The 23,731-nt window shown below is 46.5% G+C and overlaps 1 protein-coding gene across 1 annotated transcript in view; it reads right to left on the minus strand.

The window, feature by feature from the left end:
• The window catches only part of DNAJC13 (DnaJ heat shock protein family (Hsp40) member C13), a 495,155-nt gene that overhangs the window by 73,361 nt on the left and 398,063 nt on the right, over positions 1-23,731 (minus strand). Inside the window, 2 exon segments of the mRNA XM_033929988.1 lie at positions 3,655-3,828; positions 8,722-8,764. Coding sequence (XP_033785879.1) covers positions 3,655-3,828; positions 8,722-8,764 — 217 coding nt within the window.

The raw sequence follows: 23,731 nt of genomic DNA on the forward strand, positions 1-23,731 counted from the left end.
AAGATGGCTAAAAGAAAAAAAGATGAGGAGTATCGTACTTTTCAGCAGGAATGGACAGAGGAATTCGCCTTTGTGGAGAGAGCAAGTTCTGCAGTGTGTCTAATATGCAATGATAAAAGTGCATTGATGAAACGGTCAAATATAAAGCAGCACTTCGATACACGCCATACTACATTTGCATCGAAATATCCTGCGGGGGACAGCAGGAAGAAAGCATGTCAAGAGCTACTGTGCAGAGTGCAAGCTAGTCAGCAGCAACTTCGTGTTTGGACCCAACAAGGTGACTGGAATTTGGCTAGCTTTGCTGGTGCTTTAGCAATTGTGAGAAACGGAAAGCAATTCTCAAATGGGGAGTATGCCAAAACATTCATGCTTGATGTTGCCAATGAACTTTTTGACGATTTTTCAGATAAAGACAAAATAATCAAACGAATAAAAGACATGCCTCTGTTGGCAAGAACTGTTCACGATCGTACCATCATGATGGCAAATCAAATTGAGGCAACACAAGTGAAGGACATAAATGCAGCACCATTCTTTTCTCTCGCTTTGGATGAGTCAACAGACATAAGCCATTTATCCCAGTTCAGCGTGATTGCAAGGTATGCTGTTGTGACACACTATGTGAGGAAAGTCTTGTGTTTTGCCTATGAATGGGACAACAAGAGGGAAGGATTTATTCAAGTCTTTCATTTAGCTCGCTAAAGAACAAAATCTACCGATGGATAAACTTATTTTGGTGTGTACTGATGGTGCTCCGTGCATGGGGGGGAAAAACAGAGGATTTGTAGCGCTTCTTCGTGAACATGAAAAGAGACCCATCCTAAGTTTTCACTGCATCCTACATCAGGAGGCGCTTTGTGCTCAGATGTGTGGCAAGCAGCTTGGTGAGGTGATGTCGCTGGTCATTCAGGTGGTCAACTTTATTGTTGCCTGAGCTTTAAATGATCACCAGTTTAAAACACTGCTGGATGAAGTTGGGAATAGCTATCCTGGTCTGCTTCTGCACAGCAATGTGTGTTGGATGTCACGAGGGAAGGTGCTCAGCCATTTCGCGGCTTGTCTGAGCGAAATCTGGACTTTTCTTGAAATGAAAAACATTGAGCATCCTGAGTTAGCTAACACTGAGTGGCTCCTGAAGTTCTACACTATCTCGTGGACATGAATGAACATCTGAATCAGCTCAATGTGAAAATGCAAGGCACTGGAAATACAGTCTTATCCCTTCAACAAGCAGTGTTTGCATTTGAAAACAAGCTAGAACTCTTCATCGCCGACATTGAAACAGGTCGTTTACTACACTTTGAAAAACTGGGAGAGTTTAAAGATGCATGCACAGCAAGTGACCCTGCTCAACATCTTGATCTTTAGCAGCTAGCGGGCTTCACATCTATTCTCCTGCAGTCATTCAAAGCGCGCTTTGGAGAATTTCATGAGCGCGCTAGTCTTTTTAAGTTCATCACCCATCCACACGAGTGTGCAGTAGACAGCGCCGACCTGAGTTACATCCCAGGTGTGTCTGTCAGAGATTTTAAGCTCCAAGCTGCTGACCTGAAGACCTCAGACATGTGGGTGAATAAGTTCAAGTCACTGAATGAAGATTTGGAAAGACTTGCACGACAGCAAGCAGAGTTGGCGAGCAAACACAAGTGGGGAGAAATGAAAAAACTTCAACCCGCAGACCAGCTGATTGTCAAAACTTGGAACGCGCTTTCCGTCACATACCACACACTGCAGCGTGAGTATTTCTGTACTGACAATGTTTGGCTCTACGTATGCATGTGAGCAGTCTTTGTCACATCTAAAGAACATTAAGACCAATCTACGATCACGTTTAACGGATAGAAGTCTCAACGCCTGCATGAAACTTAACCTCACCACGTATCAACCAGACTACAAAGCCATCAGCAAACCATGCAGCACCAGAAGTCGCATTAATGGTAAGAACTACTTTATTCATCATTGGTTAGCATCAGCATAACAACGTTATTAAAAATAATTCAGAGACTTATTGTACTTTAAAAGTGTTGGTCTTACATAAAATGCACACATTTACTTGTATTTAGTTTTAAACATATTGTATGGCTCTCATGGAATTACATTTTAAAATATGTCGTGTTAATGGCTCTCTTAGCCAAAAAGGTTCCTGTCCCTTGCACTAGGCTTTACTGCTAGTACACAGTCACAGTAGTAAATTTTTTGCTTGTAGAGTAAATTTTATCTGTATTCTGTGATTACCTGAGTGTACAGTTTTTTTTTCCTTTTGGCCTGTATGCATGACAGTAATAACCCCCCTTTTACAAAATCATAGCAAAGAATCGACATACAGACAGTTCACAGGTTAAATTTGCCATAGTTATAGTGCAGGATTTTCATGGTTTTTTGCTTCTCCCCTATCAGAGATGTCTGCACTCATCTCTGGAGGAGAAGTGGGACAGGGGAGATATAATAGACGTTTAAATACTTGAAAGGTATTAATATAGAACCAAATCTTTTCCAGAGAAGGGAAAATGGTAAAACTAGAGGGCATAATTTGAGGTTGCTAGGAAATTATTTTTCACAGAGAGGGTTGTGAATGCCTAGAATGCCCTCCTGAGGAAGTGGTGGAGAGGAAAACAGTGATGGAGTTCAAAAAAGCATGGGATAAACATAGAGGATCTTTAATTAGAAAATGAAGGATGTAAATTAAAGAACTAAGGCTGGTACTGGACAGACTTGCATGGTCTGTGTCCCCATATGTGGTGATTTGGTGTAGAATTTGGCTGGGGAGAGCATCAATGGGAACTCCACTAACTTGTAACATGAGCATGTTACTGGACGGTTTTTATGGTAGGATGGTTGGATAGGCTGGAGTGAGATTGGACGGAAACTTCAGCATTTGGAAACTAGGATAATACCAGGTGGACTTTACAGTCTATGACCCAGAAATATTAAAGAAGAGACAAGTTAATAATGTATTTTTAATGGGTTTAACTAATGGGCAGACTGGATGGACTGTTGTAATGTAATGTAATGTAATTTATTTCTTATATACCGCTACATCCGTTAGGTTCTAAGCGGTTTGAAGAAAATATACATTAAGATTATAAATGAGAAGTAAGAAGGTACTTAAAAAATTCCCTTACTGTCCCGAAGGCTCACAATCTAACTAAAGTACCTGGAAATTAATAAAGAAGAGAAAATAAAGATGGTCTTTATCTGCCGTCATTTACTATGCAGCAACCTATTGATTTCATCCAAATGCTAAGCCCAAGTACATGTGACCAGCAAGAAACAAATGGGAGAAGCCTGTTAATTGGCAATAAGGACTAATGTGCTTAGATGGAAAGAAAACTAACCTTTAAAGAGATAACCCAAACTTTATTTTTAATTTCTCAATTTCAGGGTTGAGTGTACAAACTGCTTTCAATTTTTTTTACCTGTTCATTGCAATATCTACAAAACGAAAAATAACTGACATAAGAAAGCAATGTATGTGTGACCAATAAGTAATGCTATTTATATAGATATCTACACCTATACATATACATACACACTTTTTACATAGCACAAAATACCATTACTGCTATTTAGAAGCACACTATTAATTCAAATTCATAGCCCTACTATGAAGGCAAGGAGGTAGAAAAATATCCAAAAAAGAGATAATCTTACATGAAGGTTATTCTTCTCCAGAAGTTCTGTGAACTTCTCAAAAAGTGCAACAAGAAATTCTCTAGGTTTACGCAGAACCCATGCTGGTTGGGCGATAAAGATCCTCAAGAAGACTCCACCTACAGAAAGTTCTCCTTCTGCTTCACTGAAAACCACTGTAAATTCATCAGGCAACTTAGGGAACAAAGGAAAAGAAGTTTGTGATTTCACAACTAAATAATCAACAGATCTCTCACAGAAAGATACATATCTCATATATATAGTGCAGCATATTAGAAAGGAAGGGTCAAGGGGAATTCAAACGTTCATGTCACAGCATGTAGAATTCCCATACTATCTTAAAAGAAGCCTGCCAAACATAAAGCTTCTTGTAAAATATGAGCATGGCTACATATTCAAGTCATCCACATCCAGAGGGAATAGCAATTTCAGAGCTGTATATAGGAAAAATAAGCATACCCCCTTCAATATAAATGTGGGAGCAGCTTTCTAAAATTGCTGTCCCCCAATCCTAGCATCAGTAATCACTCCCCTCAGATAACATCCTCGTCCTTTTACTAGTTTCTCCAACATGACACTCAGCATCATCTGATTCACCCCATTGACGTGACAGCCCAGACCCCCTACATTACACAGTCCCCTCTCAATATGAAAGCCCAGATATTATCGCTCGAGGTCTCGGCAATCATTATGGAGACCAAGATGGCCATGAGGCATGAGCAAGTGGGCATTGCTCCCACCCACTAGACACCATGGACTTCCAATAAGCCTAAGGTAAGAGTTGAGATGAAGGTGGTGGTGGTGGGTCCTTGCAGTCTAAGGGTCATTTTGGTATGTCTTAAGCCCCACAATGTGTGAATTTGGGTGAAGTTCTCATGTGTTGGTCTTATGACCAGGCATGGTGATCTCTGGGGGATGATGTGAAGGATCTGGGTTTTCTTATCAGGGGCTGGTGCAGGGATATATGTGTGTATGTGTATGTGGAGGGAGGCGCTGGTATCATGGAGATCAGGCATATCAGGATTTACCTATAGGAGACACTTAGACGTGCCTCAGAGCAGGAGAAAATGTAGATTCACTATATGAAATAGGGAATGCATGTCTGTATTGCATTCCCACCAAACCATTTAAAGTGGTTTACATCATTAACAAAATACCAGTCAGAAACTTAATTCTCAACTCAACTTTTAATTAAACCATAAAAGTAATTTCATCATTTTAAAACTTTTCCTAAAAGAAGTTTGTGAGCAGTTAGTTCCAATAACTCAGGCTTATCATGCTAAAAGCCTTATTTCTTCATTTAATCTTTGACAAGAAGCTAAATTTGGTGTTTCTACTAATATTTGAAGATTTATGTGTGTGATGGTTCATAGCAATAAATAATCTTTACTAGATAGGCTGGTGTTAGTTAATATAATAGTTTGAAAATCAAGATCATCAACTTAAATATCATTTCCTATTAGCTATTTTGTAGGACTGAGGGGGCTTGTGCTTCCACATTGGGCAGGAAGGCATGTGTGCAAGTGTGATATGACGCTGATAGAAGCTTCTGCGTAATTTTATGCTACTAAGCTCTGTGCTGGGCTCTGTCAGATGACATCATCCAGCTGTGAGAATATTCGACCTGCTGTCTTCGGACAGCACCTGCTACAGGTAAGTAACTTTGCCTTATGGTAAAACTTCATGTAAGGTGGATCAGCTACTAGGGCCTGCAGCTCACCGACTCTGCAAGCTGAAGTGACTGTCACCAAAAGACCTTTCAGGTCAGAAACTTCAATGATAGGAAGATAAAGTCGGGGACCCAGCCCGCTGGAACGAGCCCCTGGGGGAACCCCCCGGGGTGCGGGGAATCGAGGTCCGTCCCTTCCGCCCCGTCGAGGAGGCACGGGAACCCTCTCTGCACGGGGACCGAAAAAGTTTTGGATTATCCATTCGGAGCTCCTCGACTCGCAAGGACTCGCCCTCGGGAGGCGATGAGCGCCCGCGTCCGCGAGGCGAGACCCGAGACCGCTTGGCTCTCCTCGGTCGGCGCCTCGCCCGAGGTCTACCCGAAGGCGAGGAGCCCCGCGAGGACCTCGAGGACGAGGTAGAGGAGATCCGCCGCACTCGGCGCAGCTTGTCCTTGGGCCTGACGCTACGCTCAGGCTGTCCCATCGAGGCCCGGTCCGAGGCCAAAGCCGAGGTCGAGGCGGCAGGTGCCTCGGCGGCCGAAGCCCCGGTACCTGAGGCCGAGGTCGCCAACTGCGGGGCAGTCGAGGCCGAGGCAGTCGAGGCCGAAGCCTGCTGCAGGTGCTCAATGGCCCCGGACAGCTCCGAGGCGATCAAAGCCCGGAGCAAGTCCTGAAACACAGGGATGGACATACCCTGGGGCAGCACCTGTCGATGCTCCACAGAGGGCGACCTCGGTCTCGAGTATTCCCTCGGGGCTATCGATTTAGACACCCTGGGCTGGGCGGAGGCAGACCCAACCGCCGATGAGGCGCCCGAGGGTGGCTTCTTGGATCCAGGAGCTGAGGAGGGAAGTGGAGACTTACCCGAGGCCTTGCTGGACGAGGCAACCTGCTTCGAGGGCACTGAGGGTCGAGGCGAGGCAGGAGGGCCTGATGTCGAGGTCGAGGCCGAGGTCGAGGCCGGGGCCGAAGCCGAGGCCGAGCTCGAGGCCATCCCCGTCGGGACGTCGGGAGAAAAAAGTTCCGCCATGCGGGCAATGCGACGCGTGAGAGCCCTTTTTTGAAAGGTCCCACACTTCAAACAGGAGTCGGTCGGGTGATGGGGCCCCAAGCACCGCAGACAACGCCTGTGGGGATCTGTGATCGACAACAGCCGGTCACAAGTGCCGCACTTTTTGAATCCCGTAACGGGCCGGGACATAGGCCCAAAAAGGGGCCGGGAACGAACGAGGTTCCTCGGCCGTGGCTACCGGGAGCCCCCGGAGCGCAAAAAATATAACACGTTTTTTTTTTTTTTTTTGAAAATCAAAGAGAAGCAAATTAAAGAAGAGAAAAAACGCAGCGACCGCGTCGAAAAAACCTACACAGCCGCGGCGACAGAAGGCAAAAGAGCACTAAAAAATCCACAGGGCTTCTGGCTCCGCGGATGAATTAGAACTGAGGACCACGAGGTGGGGATGCGCCCTCTAGTGGGCAAGAAGGCTAGCACATGCGTGGTGCAGTGTGCAAACTTGAAACTTCAATCAAGTTTGCTTGAAAAGCTGTCCGCGCTGGGGCTCCGTAGATGACGTCACCCATGTGTGAGAATATCATGCCTGCTTGTCCTGGGATAAAGTACCTTAACAGGAGCTTTTATTGCTTAGGTGAGGATGACATTGAGGTCCCATGATACAGTGGGAGGTTTGATGAGGGGGGTGGAGTAGGGATGGAGAGAGCTTTGTCAACAGCCTATCTCTCATGAATCAAACTACAGGCTGTACAGAGATGGGCTTCTATGTCCAATACTAGCCTGCCATGTGACCTGAACCTGGAGCAGTACTAATGACCACTCATGCGGTTACATCACCCTGCTCACCAGGCTATTGTCTTTCCCTGCCAGGTCTGTGGCTTGCCTTTCTTGAATTTACAATCATGAATCCTTGTGTGAAATTCACCATTACTATTATACTATTGGGGTGTCTTCACCTGCTCCAAAGATTTCTAAATATATTTAAGCTGCATTTCTAAGCCACCTGCTTCTAAGATTCAAATTCCTGGTACCTGTATTCCATTCCAGGTTATTCCTACCTTTGCTTTAGTATCTTCTTCCAAGATTCCAGCTGTTCAGAGGCTATAACTACCTTTGCTTCAGTGCAATGGGGATACAGACATGAAGGGGAACTGTTTTTGACCTGCTATTATGCTGCTGATATCCTTAAGTGCCAGAGGGAATCAGGTGCCATGTGGTGGTGGTGGTGATGAGGGGTTATCATTGGGGATTCAAGTTGTGATCAGAGGGCTTGGGGTTGTTTGTCACAACCTAGTTTTGGGGGGAGGGGCCAGCAGCCATAGCAGCGTCAACAAAATTGTTAAAAAACAAAAATGTACAAACCCCCCTCCCAAAAACAAAATGAAAAAGCTGCAAATGACGTAGACATAGGAGAAGCCACTACTTGCCTTGGGATTGGTAGCATGGAATGTTGCTACTATTTGGGTTTCTGCCAGGTTCTTGTGACCTGAATTGGCCACTGTTGGAAACAATATAATAAGCTAGATGGACCACTGGTCTGACCCAGTAAGTTATCCTCTATATCTGGATAAAGTTAGGTTACACATTCAAAAAAAGTTAATCAAAGTCCTCACAAGTGGGTATCAACATTCAATGGAGCCCAGATAAAAGCATTTATTTATTTTTTATCTAAATATGTTGATCCATTTAACAATCATGTGCTTTATATCCCAAAGCAATGAATCAAGCCACAGACTACTTCAAGGATTGCTAATATTACATATGGAGACCAAAAAGCACATTAATATTTGAGCCCTTCAGAGCTAAAGCAGATCATGTGCACTTTTTGCATTATTTCAGCTATGCAGTAATTCATAGCCTCTATGGCCTAAAGACTTAGGAGAAAAATTGGGTCATGTCTATATCGAACCATTCGATTTAACTTCTATATGATCAGTACATAGTTGAAATAATGCAAAAATGGACACAGCTTATTTTTACTGTGAAGGTTTCATTTATAGCTGTTTTAAATGAAAAATTACAAAGAAAGTCATATGTTGAGGATGTAATTTGAGCAGTCAGATTTTTTTGATAGCACCACAGTAAGGGTTAGCACAGGGGTATCCAATGTCGGTCCTCGAGGGCCACAATCCAGTCGGGTTTTCAGGATTTCCTCAATGAATATGCATTGAAAGCAGTGCATGCAAATAGATCTCATGCATATTCATTGGGAAAATCCAGAAAACCCGACTGGACTGCGGCCCTCGAGGACCGACATTGGACACCCCTGGATTAGCAGTAATGAGTACCCCTGTAATTTTACAGAAAGTACTACTGTATTTTAAACAGGGTGCAAAAAAAAAAACCCCAGCAAAATCTGTCTCCCCCACCCCAAGTTTGGTTTGTTACCTTCCAATTTACATCAGGGTTGTCTGCCTGCTGTTTAAAGTGCCTGTCAAAAAGAAACAAAACACTGTTTATAGCAAAATCATTTTGTAGTCTTCAAGCATAAGATGCAGAGATTGTCTCTGAACAAAGAACAGTAAGCCATCTTTCCCTTCAATTTTGAATTATATACTAGAACCAAAGTCTCTAGTTCCCTACAGCAAATTCTTAGTGTTAGACAATTCTTTGGCAGTGTGCATATTTTATCTTAATAACTTTTTAGTTAAAAGCTTTCAATCTGTAATACCTCACTCCAAAAATCAATCAAACTTGTGAATGTGTACATGTATCGTTATTTTGCTCTTTTTCCTTTTCTCCATTTGTTTTCTTTGACATTGTTTTGTTTTCCCTGTGTCTTCCAACTCAGCCATCACACTATTTCCTATCTGCCCTAGAGGAGGTTGTGTTCACCTGCCCACCTCCATCTTCCCCACTCCTATCCAACCTTTTCTTCCAAGTCTCTCCCCTAACACTTGCTAATCTTTTCCCACCCATGTCTTCTTCTGCTGCCTTCCACTGTGTAGTTCTGCTCGCACCTAAACTTAGGGGGCCTATGTTCGAAAGTAATGCCAAAGCCATTTAAGGTCCCTAAAACATAGCTGATTGTACACTACAGATCTTTGTTCAGTGGATTAATTAGTGCATACATGCTTGCAAAAAAGAGAATGTCAATTATAAATTAGCAAATGCTTCTCTGCCTGCTACTTATTGTGGATCTTCTAAAACCTAAAGGTTAACATATTGATTCAGATTAAGTGATAACTCTAATGTAAATGCTGCCATGAAATCCCCGATGCTCACCCCAAAGAGATAATGTTTATGTTAGATCTAATCCTCCTCCTCCTCCAAAAAAGCAGAACTTCTTATATTACTGGGACCCTCTATCTTCTGCCAAGTCCTTGATGCCCTCTGAAAGTACAGGACCTGTTCCAGACCAGAACTCCTCACTTTAGCTACCCCTCCAGAATCTGCCTCCCCTCCAACTACTTTAACCCTCAAGCTGAAGGGAAGCCTGGTGGAAGGTACACAGGAGAACTCCCACTGGTACTGCTGCAGCCTCCAAAGTGATTCCAATTAGATGGTACTTCACCCTGCAAGGGAATAGGTCTAGGGCAGGGGTAGACAATTCCGGTTCTCGAGAGCCGGAGCTAGATCAGGTTTTCAGGATATCCACAATGAATATGTATGAGATAGATTTGCATGCACTGCCTCCTTGAGATGTAAATCTATCTCATGCATATTTATTGTGGATATCCTGAAGACCTGACTTGGCTCCGGCTCTCGAGGTCCGGAATTGCCTACCCCTGGTCTAGGGGAAGTACGTCTTTGTTACAATATGGGGGTATGTGGAAAGACTGTATGGTATAGAGTGGATGGAGAATATGACTGTTGAAGTGGTGGCTGCAAGGAAGAAGTGCCTGTCAGTTGCAAGGGGTAGGAAAACAAAGGCAGGAATGGAAAGATTAGGTACTTAACTAAGTAATCTTCTTTCTAGTAAATAGGTATCTTATTTCTGAACTCTTGGGTAGTTAATCCCTTCCCACGAGATTTATGTAGAAAGCCTCATTAGCATTTTCTTTGCTTTGCCTCCCATCCTTCTGGGCTGTCCTGTGACTTCTCAATTTGTATCAAAACAGATGGTCAGCCCTAGAGAGTAAAAATAACAACCCACCATCAGTGCAAACCTGGCATGAATCAGAAGTATCCTGGCCTGAGTAGTCCATCCCACCTGATTTTAAGCTAAATTGAGGTGTTTTGAGGCAGACTGAGGCTTTTATTTTCAAATCGTGAAATCCAAGATGGCTGTTGCGGTAGCGATTTTAGTGCCACACTAGGGGGACAAAAAATGTCAATTTTGGGATTTTTCAGGGGGGGACCCTAGTTCTAGCCCCAGGACCCCCCTTCCCCCCCCACAAAAAAAATAAATTTTAAGGCCTCCACCCCCAATTTTCTCTCAGGCTGTCAGCCTTGTGCCATACTTGTGTTGGGAGCTGTGTGAGCTGAAACTACAGAAAGAGAAACTCTCCGACCTGCCGAAGACCTCAACTCTCACTGGAGCTCACGAATGCAGTAGAGAGGAGGAAAAGCAATTAGCTCCAATCCTGGTAGAAAATCGTCACAGAACCCCTCAACCTGTGCTCAAGCCCTCTGCAGACAGAACCTGGTATAAACTTGCTCTCATTGAAACAGTCCCTGAACTCTTGAACTATTAGTGCAGGTGCACTAAAAAGTAGTCTGCCCCTTGGCTACAGCCTTCTAACCTCCATGGTCAGAGATGTCCCAAATCTGGGAGCCTCTGTAGCACCAAATAGTCTTACAATCAGACAAAAAAGCCAAAGTTAAAGGAAAAATAAACATGAGCAAAACAGACTGGCTCCTTCCATCTTGCATGTAGAGAGACAAACTGAATCATGAGAGAGCCCAGAGGGATGGAAGGTGGAGCGAAGAAAATGCTAATGAGGCTCTCTACACAAATCTTTCAGGAAGGGATTGACTACCCAAGAGTTCAGGAATGAGGTGCCTTTTGCACTAGAATGAAAGATTAGGTTCCTACCTGGATAATCTTCTTTCAGTTAATCTACTATGGATTCCTTACATATGATGATTTATCCCTTCCTGTCAACTGGCTTACAGAGAGAGAATACTTAGAGCTCTGAGCACCTCCCCTATAGAGGTGGAGCCCCAGTCCACCTTGGTTTAGTCCCAAAGCAATCACATTAAATTGTAACAAAAGACAAAAGAGGAGGGGAACATGGAAACTCCCCGCAACAAGCAATTCTGGTCTGCTTTGCTCTGCAACTCAGAAAACACAATTGGAAGAAATCAACATAACAACTGAAACACAACCATAGAGAAACAACTGGCACTAACATTAAGGGAGCCAGGGGCTGAGGAATACACTTATACATACCGGGTTTCTTGGCGTTTAGCCATCTGGCTGACAGGAGAACTCCAGGCCTGAAACACAGAAATATCCAGGAAAGAAAATAGGTGATAAAGAAAAGACAGAGGGTGGGCCGTACAGTATCAGGAGTAGAATAACTGAAAGAGTATTATCCAGGTAAGAACCTAATCTTTCATTCAGTTACATCTACTCTGGATTCCATACATGTGGCAACGAACCAAAGCAGTGGCTGATGTCTGGGGAGGGACAGAAGAGCCTGCCCACAAGACTGAGGACTCATAAGCGGCATCCTCCCGAGCCACTACATCTACTCTGGAAAATCTGGAAAAGGTATGAAGAGTAGCACCTGAAGATTGGAGGGTGGCCAATGTTACACCAATTTTTAAAAAGGGTTTCAGGGGAGATCCGGGAAATTACAGACCGGTAAGCCTTACTTCAGTGCCGGGCAAAATGGTAGAAATGATTATAAAAAATAAAATTGTGGAAAACGTAGACAAACATGATTTAATGAGACGGAGTCAGCATGGGTCCAGCTGAGGGAGATCTTGCCTCACAAATTTGCTTGACTTCTTTGAAGGTGTGAATAAATGTGAGCCGGTTGATATAGTATATCTAGATTTTCAGAAAGATTTTGATAAAATTTCTCACGAGAGGCTCCTGAGAAAATTAGTGTCATGGGATAGGTGGCAAAGTTCAGTTGTGGATTAGGAATTGATTATCGGACAGAAAACAGAGGGTAGGGTTAAATGGTAATTTTTCTCAATGGAGGAAAGTAAATAGTGGAGTGCCTCAGGGGTCTATACTGGGACCGGTGTTATTTAACTTATTTATAAATGATCTAGAAATTGGAACGAGTGAGGTGATTAAATTTGCAGATGACACTAAACTGTTCAAAGTTATTAAAATGCATGTGGATTGTGAAAAATTGCAGGCAGACCTTGGGAAATTGGAAGACTGGGAGTTCAAATGGCAGATGAAATTTAATGTGGACAAATGCAAAGTGATGCACATTGGGAAGAATAAACAGAATCACAGTTACCGGATGCTAAGGTCCACCTTGGGGATTAGTGCCCAAGAAAAGGATCTGGGTGTCATCATAGACAACACGATGAAATCTTCCGCAGAATGTGTGGCGGCGGCCAAAAAAGCAAATAGGATGCTAGGAATTATTTAAAAAAAGGGATGGTTAACAAGACTAAGAATGTTATAATGCCCCTGTATCACTTCATGGTGCAACCTCATCTGGAGTATTGCGTTCAATTCTGGTCTCCTTATCTCAAGAAAGATATAGTGGCACTAGAAAAAGTTCAAAGAAGAGCGACCAAGATGGTAAAGGGGATGTAAAGACAAACGGTTAGGGCTCTTCAGCTTGGAAAAGAGACGGCTGAGAGGAGATATGATTGAAGTCTACAAAATCCTGAGTGGAGAAGAATGGATACACTTGGATCGATTTTTCACTCCGTCAAAAATTACAAAGACTAGGGGACACTCGAAGTTACAGGAAAATATTTTTAAAACCAATTGCCAGAGGATATGGTAAGAGCGGATAGTGTAGCTGGTTTTAAGAAAGGTTTGGACAAGTTCCTGGAGGAAAAATCCATAATCTGTTATTGAGAAAGACACGGGGGAAACCACTGCTTGTCCTGTATCGGTAGCATGGAATATTGCTACACCATGGGTTTTGGCCAGATACTGGTGGCCTGGATTGGCCACCGTGGGAACGAGCTACTTGGCTTGATGGACCATTGGTCTGACCCAGTGAGGCTATTCTTATGTTCTTATGAGTAGACCAAGTAGCTGCCCAACAGATCTCTGAGGGAGGAACTGCCTGAGAATCTACCCAGGAAGAGGTGATACTCCTGGTTGAATGCACCTTGAGAGAGACTGGTGGATACTTCCCACAGGCAATGTACGTTGAAGAGATGGTCATGTAAATCCATCTAGCAATAGAGGTCTTAGACGCTGGCCTGCCAAGACTGGAGTGGCTGTTAAATACGAAAAGGTGGTCAGAAAGGTGAAGGTCATTTATCCTTTCCAAGTACTAGAGCAAAGTTCTTTGGATGTCCAGTTTCTTCAAAACTCTATCTTGTTTGTCAGACCCCGAGGACTGAAGAGCAGATAGATGAACCTCTTGGTTGATGTGGAAATCCAACACTACCTTTGAGAGAAAGGAGGACCTAGCATGGAGAGCGACACCCTCATCCATAATTCTGAGAAAAGGGATCTCTACAGGAAAAAGCCTGAAGCTTCGAGATTCGCCATGCCAAAACAATCACCACCAGAAACACAGTTTTAATGGAGAGGTCCAAAAGACATACATCATTGAGGGGCTCATACGGAACCTTAGAGAGACCTTTCAAAACAATGTTAAGGTTCCAGGTTGGAAAGGGACGATGAAGGCGGCCTCTACGGAGGAATTTGGTCACATCAGGAAGAGGAATCAGAAAGGACATGTGATTGTGAGTCAGGAAGCAAGAGAGACCAGCCACCTGCATCTTAAGAGAGGCCAAGGCCAGGCCTTAATCCATTCTGGCCTGAAGGAAAGCCAAAATGACTGAAATGGGAGCCTGACATGGCTCCACCTAGTCGGTAGCATATGATTACTGAAAAGCCTGCCAAGCCTTAGAATAGGCTGCCATAGTAGATGGCTTCTTAGCCTGAAGCAGCGTGGCAATAACCTTGTTAGAATATCCCTTTCGAACTAGCGCCAAGCGCTCAAGAGCCATGACTTAAGACCAAAGCACTGTGAATTCTCCATGAGGACTGGCTCCTGACTGAGAAAACCACAATGAAGAAACAGCCTGAAGCCATCATCCTGCTGAAGACATACCAGGTCTGAATACCAAGGCCAAGTTAGAGCCAATAGGATTACTAAACCTGGATGAGAGGCAATCCAGCAGATGACCCTGCCCATCACTGGCCAATGAGGGAAGATGTAAAGGAGACTGACTGGTGGCCAGGGTTAGACCAATATGTCCAACCATGAGCTTCCCGGTTCTGCTCTTCGACTGAAGAAGCATCTGGTCTTCGTGATCTTGGCTGAAGCCATCAAATCCATCACTGGTCTGCCCCAGCACTGCACAATCAGATCAAAAGCCCTGCCCGACAGTGATCATTCTCCTGGGTCCAGGAACTGTCGACTTAGAAAGTCGGCCTGAACATTTTCTACTCAGGCCACGACCGCAAACAGAGCCTGAAGGTTGTCTTCTGTCCACCGAAAGAGCATCTGAGCTTCCAGACACCAAAGAGTGCTCCTTGTGTCTCCCTGCCTGTTCACGTATGCCACTACCATGGTGTTGTCAGAGAATGCTCTTTCAGTTTTTCCTGCTAAAACATGTACCAGAGCTTGCAGAAATAGACGAATGGCTCTGAGGTCCAGACGATTTATGGACCATTTCTTTTGATGGGGAATCCATTGGTCCTGAACCTAGCGATCCCTACAATGAGTTCCCCAGCTGAAGAGGCTGGCATCTGTTGAGTCATCTATTCTGAGATCTGAAGAGGCATGCCCTTCAAAAAGGATACATCCTGAAGCCACCAGCAGTCTGAGCTTCACAACCCCGATCCAAGGGAGCTGTAAGATGATGTTTCTGTGGAGACCACTAGGACAGGAGAGAGTCCTGTAGAGGTGGCATATGGGCTCTGACTCAGGGGACAACCTCCAGCATGGCTGTCATGAAGCCCAGCACCTGAAGGTAATGCCAAACAGTCGGAGACTGCATTTCCAATAGAGACTGGATCTGGCTTTGGAGCTTCCATTTGTGTTGCTCAGGAAGAAACACTTGGATGCAAGCCATATTAAGAAGATAAGAATTGCCGCTGCTGGGTCAGACCAGTAGTCCATCATGCCCAGCAGCCCGCTCCCGCGGCGGCCCCTAGGTCAAAGACCAGTGCCCCAACCAAGACCAGCCATACCTGCGTACGCTCCAGTTCAGCAGGAACTCGTCTTTGTCTTGAATCTCTGGAGGGTGTTTTTCCCTATGACAGCCTTCCGAAGAGCGTTCCAGTTTTCCACCACTCTCTGGGTGAAAAAGAACTTCCTTACGTTTGTATGGAATCTGTCCCCTTTTAATTTTAGAGAGTGCCCTCTCGTTCTCCCTAACTTGGAGAGGATGAACAACCTATCTTTATCTACCAAGTCTATTCCCTTCATTATCTTGAACATTTCAATCATGTCCCCTCTCAGTCTCCTCTTTTCAAGGGAGAAGAGGCCCAGTTTCTCTAATCTCTCACTGTACGACAACTTCTCCAGCCCCTTAACCATTTTAGTCGCTCTTCTCTGGAGCTTTTCGATTAGTACTGTGTCCTGAATGTCCAGGTACTCCAGCCTATGGGTGGGTTTTGAATGGTTCTTACTGAAGTTGACAATCCAGCCCAAATGCTGGAACTGGTCCACAATTTGAAGCACCGCCAGCTCGCACTCTGGTCTAGACAGGGCTCTGATGAGCCAGTTGTCCGGATAGGGATGAACCTGAATCTCCATGAACCAGAGGTGAGCTACCACCATTATCTTGGTGAACGTGCGAGGATTTGTCGCCAGTCCCAATGGGAGAGCCACAAACTGGAAATACTACTGAAGTATGTGAAACCGTAGATATTTTCTGTGGTCCAGAAAGATGGGAATATCCAGATATGCTTCCGTGAGGTAAAGGGAGGCTAGAAACTCTCCCAGAGCCACAGCCACGATGACCGACTGGGCTGTCTCCATGTAGAAATATGGGATCCTCAGAAATGCATTCACTGCCTTGAAATCCAAAATAGGCCTCCAGTCCTTTGTGTCTTTCTTTATCACGATGAAGTATCTGGGGTATCTGCCTGAGCCCGAGTTGGAGGTGGGAACAGGTTCTATTGCCCGAATGTCTAAAAGTCTCGGGAGAGTGGCTTGTACCTTGATCTCCTCTGGCTGTCTGGCAGGAGAATGGAGGAACAAAGCCATGGAAGGGTGATAAAACTCGATCATGTGAGCTTCTTGGATGATATCCAGCACCCACTGGTCTGAGGAGATTTTTTCTCACTCTCCCAGAAATGTCAACAACCCCCCCCCCCCCCCATTAATATGTGGGAGCGGAACTGGCAGCTTGGCATCATTGGCTCTTTTTAGAAGATGGGTTGAGGTGAGACCCAGCGATCTTCTGGTGCCTGGAGCTACTAAAATGCTGTCAGTAACCTTGGATAGGCCTCTGTAACAATGATCTCTGGTAGTACTGTTGAAAGAGGTGGGAGGGACAAAAAGTTCCCCTACTCCCACCAGGTGGGCAGTGAGGGCTGTTCTCCAGCATGGACTTAGGACTGTGATCAACCACACTGGCCATGAGATCATCATGACCCTTATCAAAAAACATTTGCCCCTTAAAGGACAGTCTGGTCAAGGTAACCTTGGACACCGAGTTGCCCACCCACTGCTGGATCCAGAGCATCCTGCAAGTCAAAACTGCATAAGCAGGTACTTTGTTCATGATTCTGATAAGGTTGTAGAAAGCATGTGCCATATAATCCACACCTTCCCGCACAAGATGAGGTCAGGCGTCCTCCGCCGCTGAAAGTGCTTGGCGCAACTTGGTGTGGCAGGCCCTCACAGCAAAAGAAGCAGCAGCCCTGACCCCCAGAACCAGAGCCTCAAATTGTTTCTTAAGCACTATGCCCCTATGGTCCTGTGCATCCATCAGCATGACACTACCTTTGCTCGGGAGAGCAGCACACTTGGTGAACCGAGTGACCGCTGAATCTACCTTTGGCAGGCATCATGAGATAAAGTTAAGCTATGGCATTGGCAACCAGCAATGACCCCCTTCAGAGTTTCCCACTGTTCTGTGATTAGGGAAGTAATATACGGATGAGCCAGAAAAAGTAGGTCTGGTTGTTAAAGCCACTCATGACCGTGCATTTGGAAGTGGAGGGCTGCGCTTCCGGTTTCAACTCAACATTGCTTCAAAAACAAAGTGGTGCACAAAAGGCTAACCTGAAAAGACGGTTGTTGGACCCAAACAGGAAACCAGAGTCATCCAGGACTGAATCAGAATCCTTGGACAAAAGTAGCATGAAGTCAGACATGCCATCACACCTGTCGAGATCCGAAAGCTCACTGGAGCCAGGGGCCAGCTTGCTTAGAAGCAGACACTGGAGAAGATGCTCCTTGGGTCAAAGGCTGCAAGCCCGCAAGCTGCACACCCTGTTCTGGATGTGTCAGAAAAGCTCCACATTAAAATTTACGAACAACGGGAAGAAGCCAATGCAGGGTAAGTAAATGAAGTCTGCCAAATCCTCCAGCTGTGTTCTTGTGGGGTCTTCAGATGCTATGCGCCTCCGATTCACATCAACACATGAAAAGGGTACCGGGCAAAATTTTCTACCCATCTCCTGGACCCATAGTGGCTCACTAGCCCTGGAGGATGAGGATTAAGCTAAGCCCGAGGTTCCCTCCCCTCCCTCCATGGACGCTCTTCCACTGGTAACAGCACAATTTTGACATAAATTCACGTCTTCACCCCCTGAGGAGTCCATCCCAGCTAATTGGAAGCAAAATCACTTCTTTTAGGCAGATAGAGAATTAGAGAAAAAAAAAGATAGTTTGAAATCCAAGACAGCCACTACCAGTAAAATTGCACCAAAAATGGTCCATGGAGACTTTTTTTAGAAGTCTAAAAACACAGAAATAGGGGGTTTTGGAGGTGGGAGACCTGAACTCTAACCCTCAAATTTGGGATTTTTTGACTCACCCGATTCTTTCATAGGAGTGAACGGAATTTTACTCTCAGTTTTCTGTGGGTGCCTGCCTGTAGCTCTTTCAATTCGGTGTCAGGAACTGGAAAGCCTGAGGATGGAGGTCGGCAGATTGAGGGTCAGGGTCCAGGAACTGGAGGGACTGCACACCACAGAGGAGACGAGCTGGTCAACCCAGAACACAGACGGAGCAGGCCCAATTGTGGACCAGGTTAGGGACCTCAAGAGATTCATCGAGGAGGCCTATAGGAAGGTGGAGGAACGGGACCAGCAGCTGCACAGACGGATGTCGGCAGACGAGACCCAGGATCCACAAGGTGCCACTGGGGAAGGACCTAGCGGAGGAACCATGCAAGAGGAGGAGACCGCGACTCACCGGGACCCCGAGGGAGAGACACCGCGCTACACCAAGGACACGGACCTGAGGCAGAGGAGGTTGCTGAGGAAAGGGAAGTCTGCTATTGTGGTGGGAGACTCGATCTTGAGAGAGGTAGACAGTAACGTAGCTGGAGGAAGGGAGGACCGGCTAGTGACTTGTCTCCCAGGGGCCAAGACACGAGACATCACTGATAGGATCGAGAGGATCCTGGACGGAGCAGAGACAGAGGAGACTGCGGTAATAATCCACGTCGGAACGAATGATGTGAGCCGGAGGAACTTCAGCATGGCCACACTGAATGAGCATGGCCACACTGAATGACCAGTTCAGGGACCTGGGACGAAAGCTGAAGCGGAGCACACGGAGGATAGCATTCTCGGAGATCCTGCCTGTACCGAGAGCAGATGCAAAGAGGCAGGCAGACCTCCAGGCTGTGAATGCATGGTTGAGGAGATGGTGCCAGGAGGAGGGCTTCCACTATGTGAGGAACTGGACGTCCTTCTGGGGAAAGAGCAAGCTCTACCGGCGGGACGGCCTGCACCTGAGCACAGCGGGAACTAGATTACTGGCAGCCAATGTGAGGAAGGAGATCGAGAGGGCTTTAAACTGAGGAGAGGGGGAAAGCCGACAGCTGATCTGATGTTGACGCTTCGGACAACAGTATCCAGAACAGATGCTGAACGGGCTGACTGCAGGGAGGAAGCAGAGGGACCGGAGGATCTTATGATCAGACAGCGAGGGAAACATCAGGTAAAGGGAGCTTGCTGGGAGAAGACTAAGGGGCATGGAGACACAGGGGGATAGGATGGCACGAGGGCGAAAGCTGAGGGCAATATAGAGGTACCACAAGGCGAGGGAGATCAAACAGAGGCTCAAGGGATGATAGCCCAGGAGGGGGCCGGTAGGGCTAGAAAACCCAGAGGAAAAGCGGGGAAGTGGAGTGGCGGGAATGTGGAGAAGCTGAAAGCTAAGAGGGTAAAGGCTGAGGGCAAATCAGGGAAACATCAAGTAAAGGGAGTTTGCTGGGAGAAGACTAAGGGGCATGGAGACACAGGGGGACTGGGTGGCACGAGGGCGAAAGCTGAGGGCAATATAGAGGTACCACAAGGCGAGGGGGATCAAACAGAGGCTCAAGGGATGATAGCCCAGGAGGGGGCCGGTAGGGCTAGAAAACCCAGAGGAAAAGCGGGGAAGTGGGGTGGCGGGAATGTGGGGAAGCTGAAAGCTAAGAGGGTAAAGGCTGAGGGCAAAGCAGAAGCACAGGGAATGGGAGAACTGCCCAAAATCCTAGGGCAGGCGGCCCAGGTAAATGCAGAGGTGGAGGAAAAACGACGGGACCTGCGGTGCTTATACGCAAATGCAAGAAGCCTCATGGCCAAGATGGGTGAACTAGAAGTCGTGGCCAAGGGGGAGGACCTAGATATAATTGGAATTGCAGAAACCTGGTGGACAGAGGAAAATCAATGGGATGTGGCGCTGCCGGGGTACAAGCTCTACAGGAGGGACAGGACCCACAAGAAGGAGGGAGGCATAGCACTATATATAAAGGACTCTATCCACTCGGTCGGGATGGATATGGCAACGAAGGCAGAGGGGCTGGAATCGCTATGGGTCAAATTGCCGGGAAACAAGGGTGCAGGCATAAAACTGGGGCTATACTATCGCCCACCTGGTACGCCAGAAGGAGTCGGACACGACTTGGAAGTGGAACTGAGACAGGAATGCAGGACTGGAAGTGTAACAGTGATGGGGGACTTCAACTACCCGGGAATAGACTGGAGTACGGGTCACTCCAACTGCACTAGGGAAACAGGATTTGTAGAAGCTGTGAGGGACTGCTTCATGGAGCAACTAGTCAAAGAACCGACGCGAGGGGGTGCTACTCTTGACTTCATCCTAAACGGATTAGGGGGGCCTGCAAGAGGGGTAGAAGTGGGAGGACCACTAGGCAACAGTGATCACAACGCGATCAGATTCACATTAGAAAGGGGGACACCCATAGTAATAATAATAATAATAATAATAATAATAATAATAATAATAATAATATTTTATTTTGTATACCGCCATACCCAGGGAGTTCAAGGCGGTTCACAACAGGTAGATGAATTACATACAGTGCGATTCGAAAAAAGAAGAACATAACAAGGCAATCGTGTAAGGAGGACCGCAACAACTGCGCTCAACTTCAAGAAAGGGAACTATGTTGCTATGAGGGAAATGGTGGGGAGGAAGCTCAGAAACATCTTTAGGATGGAGACTGTGGGAAGCGCCTGGACCCTATTCAGGGACACTCTGCAGGAAGCACAAAGAATGTACGTCCCCAGTTTCAGGAAAGGCTGCAAGAACAAGCGATCAAAGGACCCGGTTTGGATGTCAACTGAAGTAAAGAGGGCAATAAATGACAAAAAAGTATCCTTCCGGAGATGGAAAAAGGACCCAACAGAGGAAAATCACCAGGCGCACAGGAAATGCCAAAAGGAATGCCACCGAGAGGTTAGAAAAGCGAAAGGGGAATACGAAGAGGGGCTGGCCAGGGAGGCGAAAAACTTCAAGGCATTCTTCAGTTACGTAAAGGGGAAGCGACCAGCGAGAGAGGAGGTGGGGCCATTGGACGATGGGGATAGGAAGGGAGTGATTAAGGAGGATAAAGAGGTAGCTGAGAGGTTGAACACGTTCTTCTCGTCGGTTTTCATGAGCGAAGACACATCTAATATACCGGAGCTCATGAGTGGGGAACAGGCCGAAAAATTGGAGCACATAGAGGTAAGTAAGGAGGATGTCCTCAAACAGATAGACAGGTTAAAATGCGGCAAATCACCGGGCCCGGACGGGATCCACCCAAGGTTTCTGAAGGAACTAAGACAAGAAATAGCGGGCACATTCTAGCATGTTTGCAACCTATCCTTGAAAACTGGTGAGGTACCAGAGGACTGGAAATTGGCGAATGTCACACCTATCTTCAAGGAGGGATCGAGGGGTGACCCCGGGAACTACAGGCCGGTGAGCCTGACTTCAATTATAGGGAAGATGGTGGAAGCTATGATCAAGGACGGCATTTGCGAGCACATCGAGAGGAATGGCCTACTGAGAACAAGCCAGCACGGATTCTGTAAGGGAAGGCCGTGCCTAACGAACCTTCTGTACTTCTTTGAGGGAATAAGCAGTCGGGTGGACAATGGGGAACCCATAGACATCATTTACCTCGATTTTCAAAAGGCTTTCGACAAGGTGCCACATGAAAGGCTGCTTAGGAAGCTGTGGAACCACGGGGTGGGAGGGGATGTGCACAGATGGATCAAGCACTGGTTGTCGGGTAGACTGCAGAGGGTCGGAGTGAAGGGCCAATATTCTGACTGGCGGGGAGTCACAAGCGGTGTGCCACAGGGATCGGTGCTGGGGCCGTTATTCTTCAACATATTTATCAATGACCTGGAAAAGGAGGCAAAGTGCGAGGTTATAAAATTTGCAGACGATACCAAACTGTGCGGCAGAGTTAGGTCCAGGGAGGAGTGTGAAGACCTGCAAAGGGACCTGGACAAGCTGGAAGACTGGGCAAACAAATGGCAAATGCACTTTAACGTGGAAAAATGCAAGGTCATGCATATAGGGAAAAAGAACCCGATGTTCAACTACAAATTGGGGGGGGCATTGTTGGGAGACAGCAGACTTGAGAGAGACTTGGGTGTGCTGGTGGATGCATCACTGAAGCCATCTGCACAGTGTGCAGCAGCCTCGAAAAAAGCCAACAGGATGCTGGGCATCATAAAGAGGGGCATAACAACCAGGACGCGGGAAGTCATCATGCCATTGTATCGAGCGATGGTGCGTCCACATCTGGAATACTGCGTTCAGTATTGGTCGCCGCACCTCAAGAAGGACATGGCGGTACTTGAGAGAGTCCAAAGGAGAGCAACGAAACTGGTAAAAGGGCTGGAACACTGCCCATACGCCGACAGGTTAGTAAGGCTGGGGCTCTTCTCTCTGGAAAAAAGGAGGCTCAGGGGAGATATGATAGAGACCTTCAAGATCATGAGGGGCATAGAGAGGGTGGATAGGGACAGATTCTTCAGACTGAAGGGGACAACAAGTACGAGGGGGCATTCGGAGAAACTGAAGGGAGATAGGTTCAAAACAAATGCAAGGAAGTTTTTTTTCACCCAAAGGGTCGTGGACACTTGGAATACGCTACCGGAGGAAGTGATCAGGCAGAGTATGGTACAGGGATTCAAACAGGGATTGGACGGATTCCTGAGGGATAAAGGGATCATGGGATACTGAGGGAGGAGCTGGGATGTAACACAAGTATAGAAAGCTAACCAGGTAATAAGTATAGAAACCCAACCAGGTCGTGCATGTGCAAGACCGGAGGGTTATGACTTCGATGGGAAGATAGGACTTCAATGAGAAACCAAGGTGGCAAGGGAGCCCCTTCTGGTGATTCAGACAGGTCGTGACCTGTTTGGGCCGCCGCGAGAGCGGACTGCCGGGCAGGATGGACCTATGGTCTGACCCGGCGGAGGCACTGCTTATGTTCTTAACTGTAAGGGGGAAAGGATTTTCTGTCTCAGATACTTCCTGCAACTCCTCCAGACCATAGAATCTTCGGGCTGTAAACTGGATGGACCAACCTCCACCCCTCCAGGGGCCTCGGAATGCGACGGTGTGGGTAAACACGTAGCGGATGTCCTGATACCCTGAGGGTTCTTACTCATGGCATCCCACAGCCTGCGATCAAGAAACTCAGGTGAGCCACCTCCCAGGGGAATGAACCCCGAGCCCAGAAGAAAACATAGCAGGCTGGTCTTTCAGGTTCACCTGAAGGCTTGCCCTGCAGAGCTGCAGACCTACACAGCAGGTCTGAGTCCTTTCCCAGGCAGAGAATCCTCAAGAATGGGGGTCTCAGGGCACTAAGGGCAGGATTCACTAAACCTCCAAAGCGAGTGCGATCTGTTTCCGTTTGCATGCCG

Source organism: Geotrypetes seraphini, chromosome 2, assembly GCF_902459505.1.
Source record: "Geotrypetes seraphini chromosome 2, aGeoSer1.1, whole genome shotgun sequence".
In the NCBI taxonomy this organism is placed as follows: domain Eukaryota; kingdom Metazoa; phylum Chordata; class Amphibia; order Gymnophiona; family Dermophiidae; genus Geotrypetes; species Geotrypetes seraphini.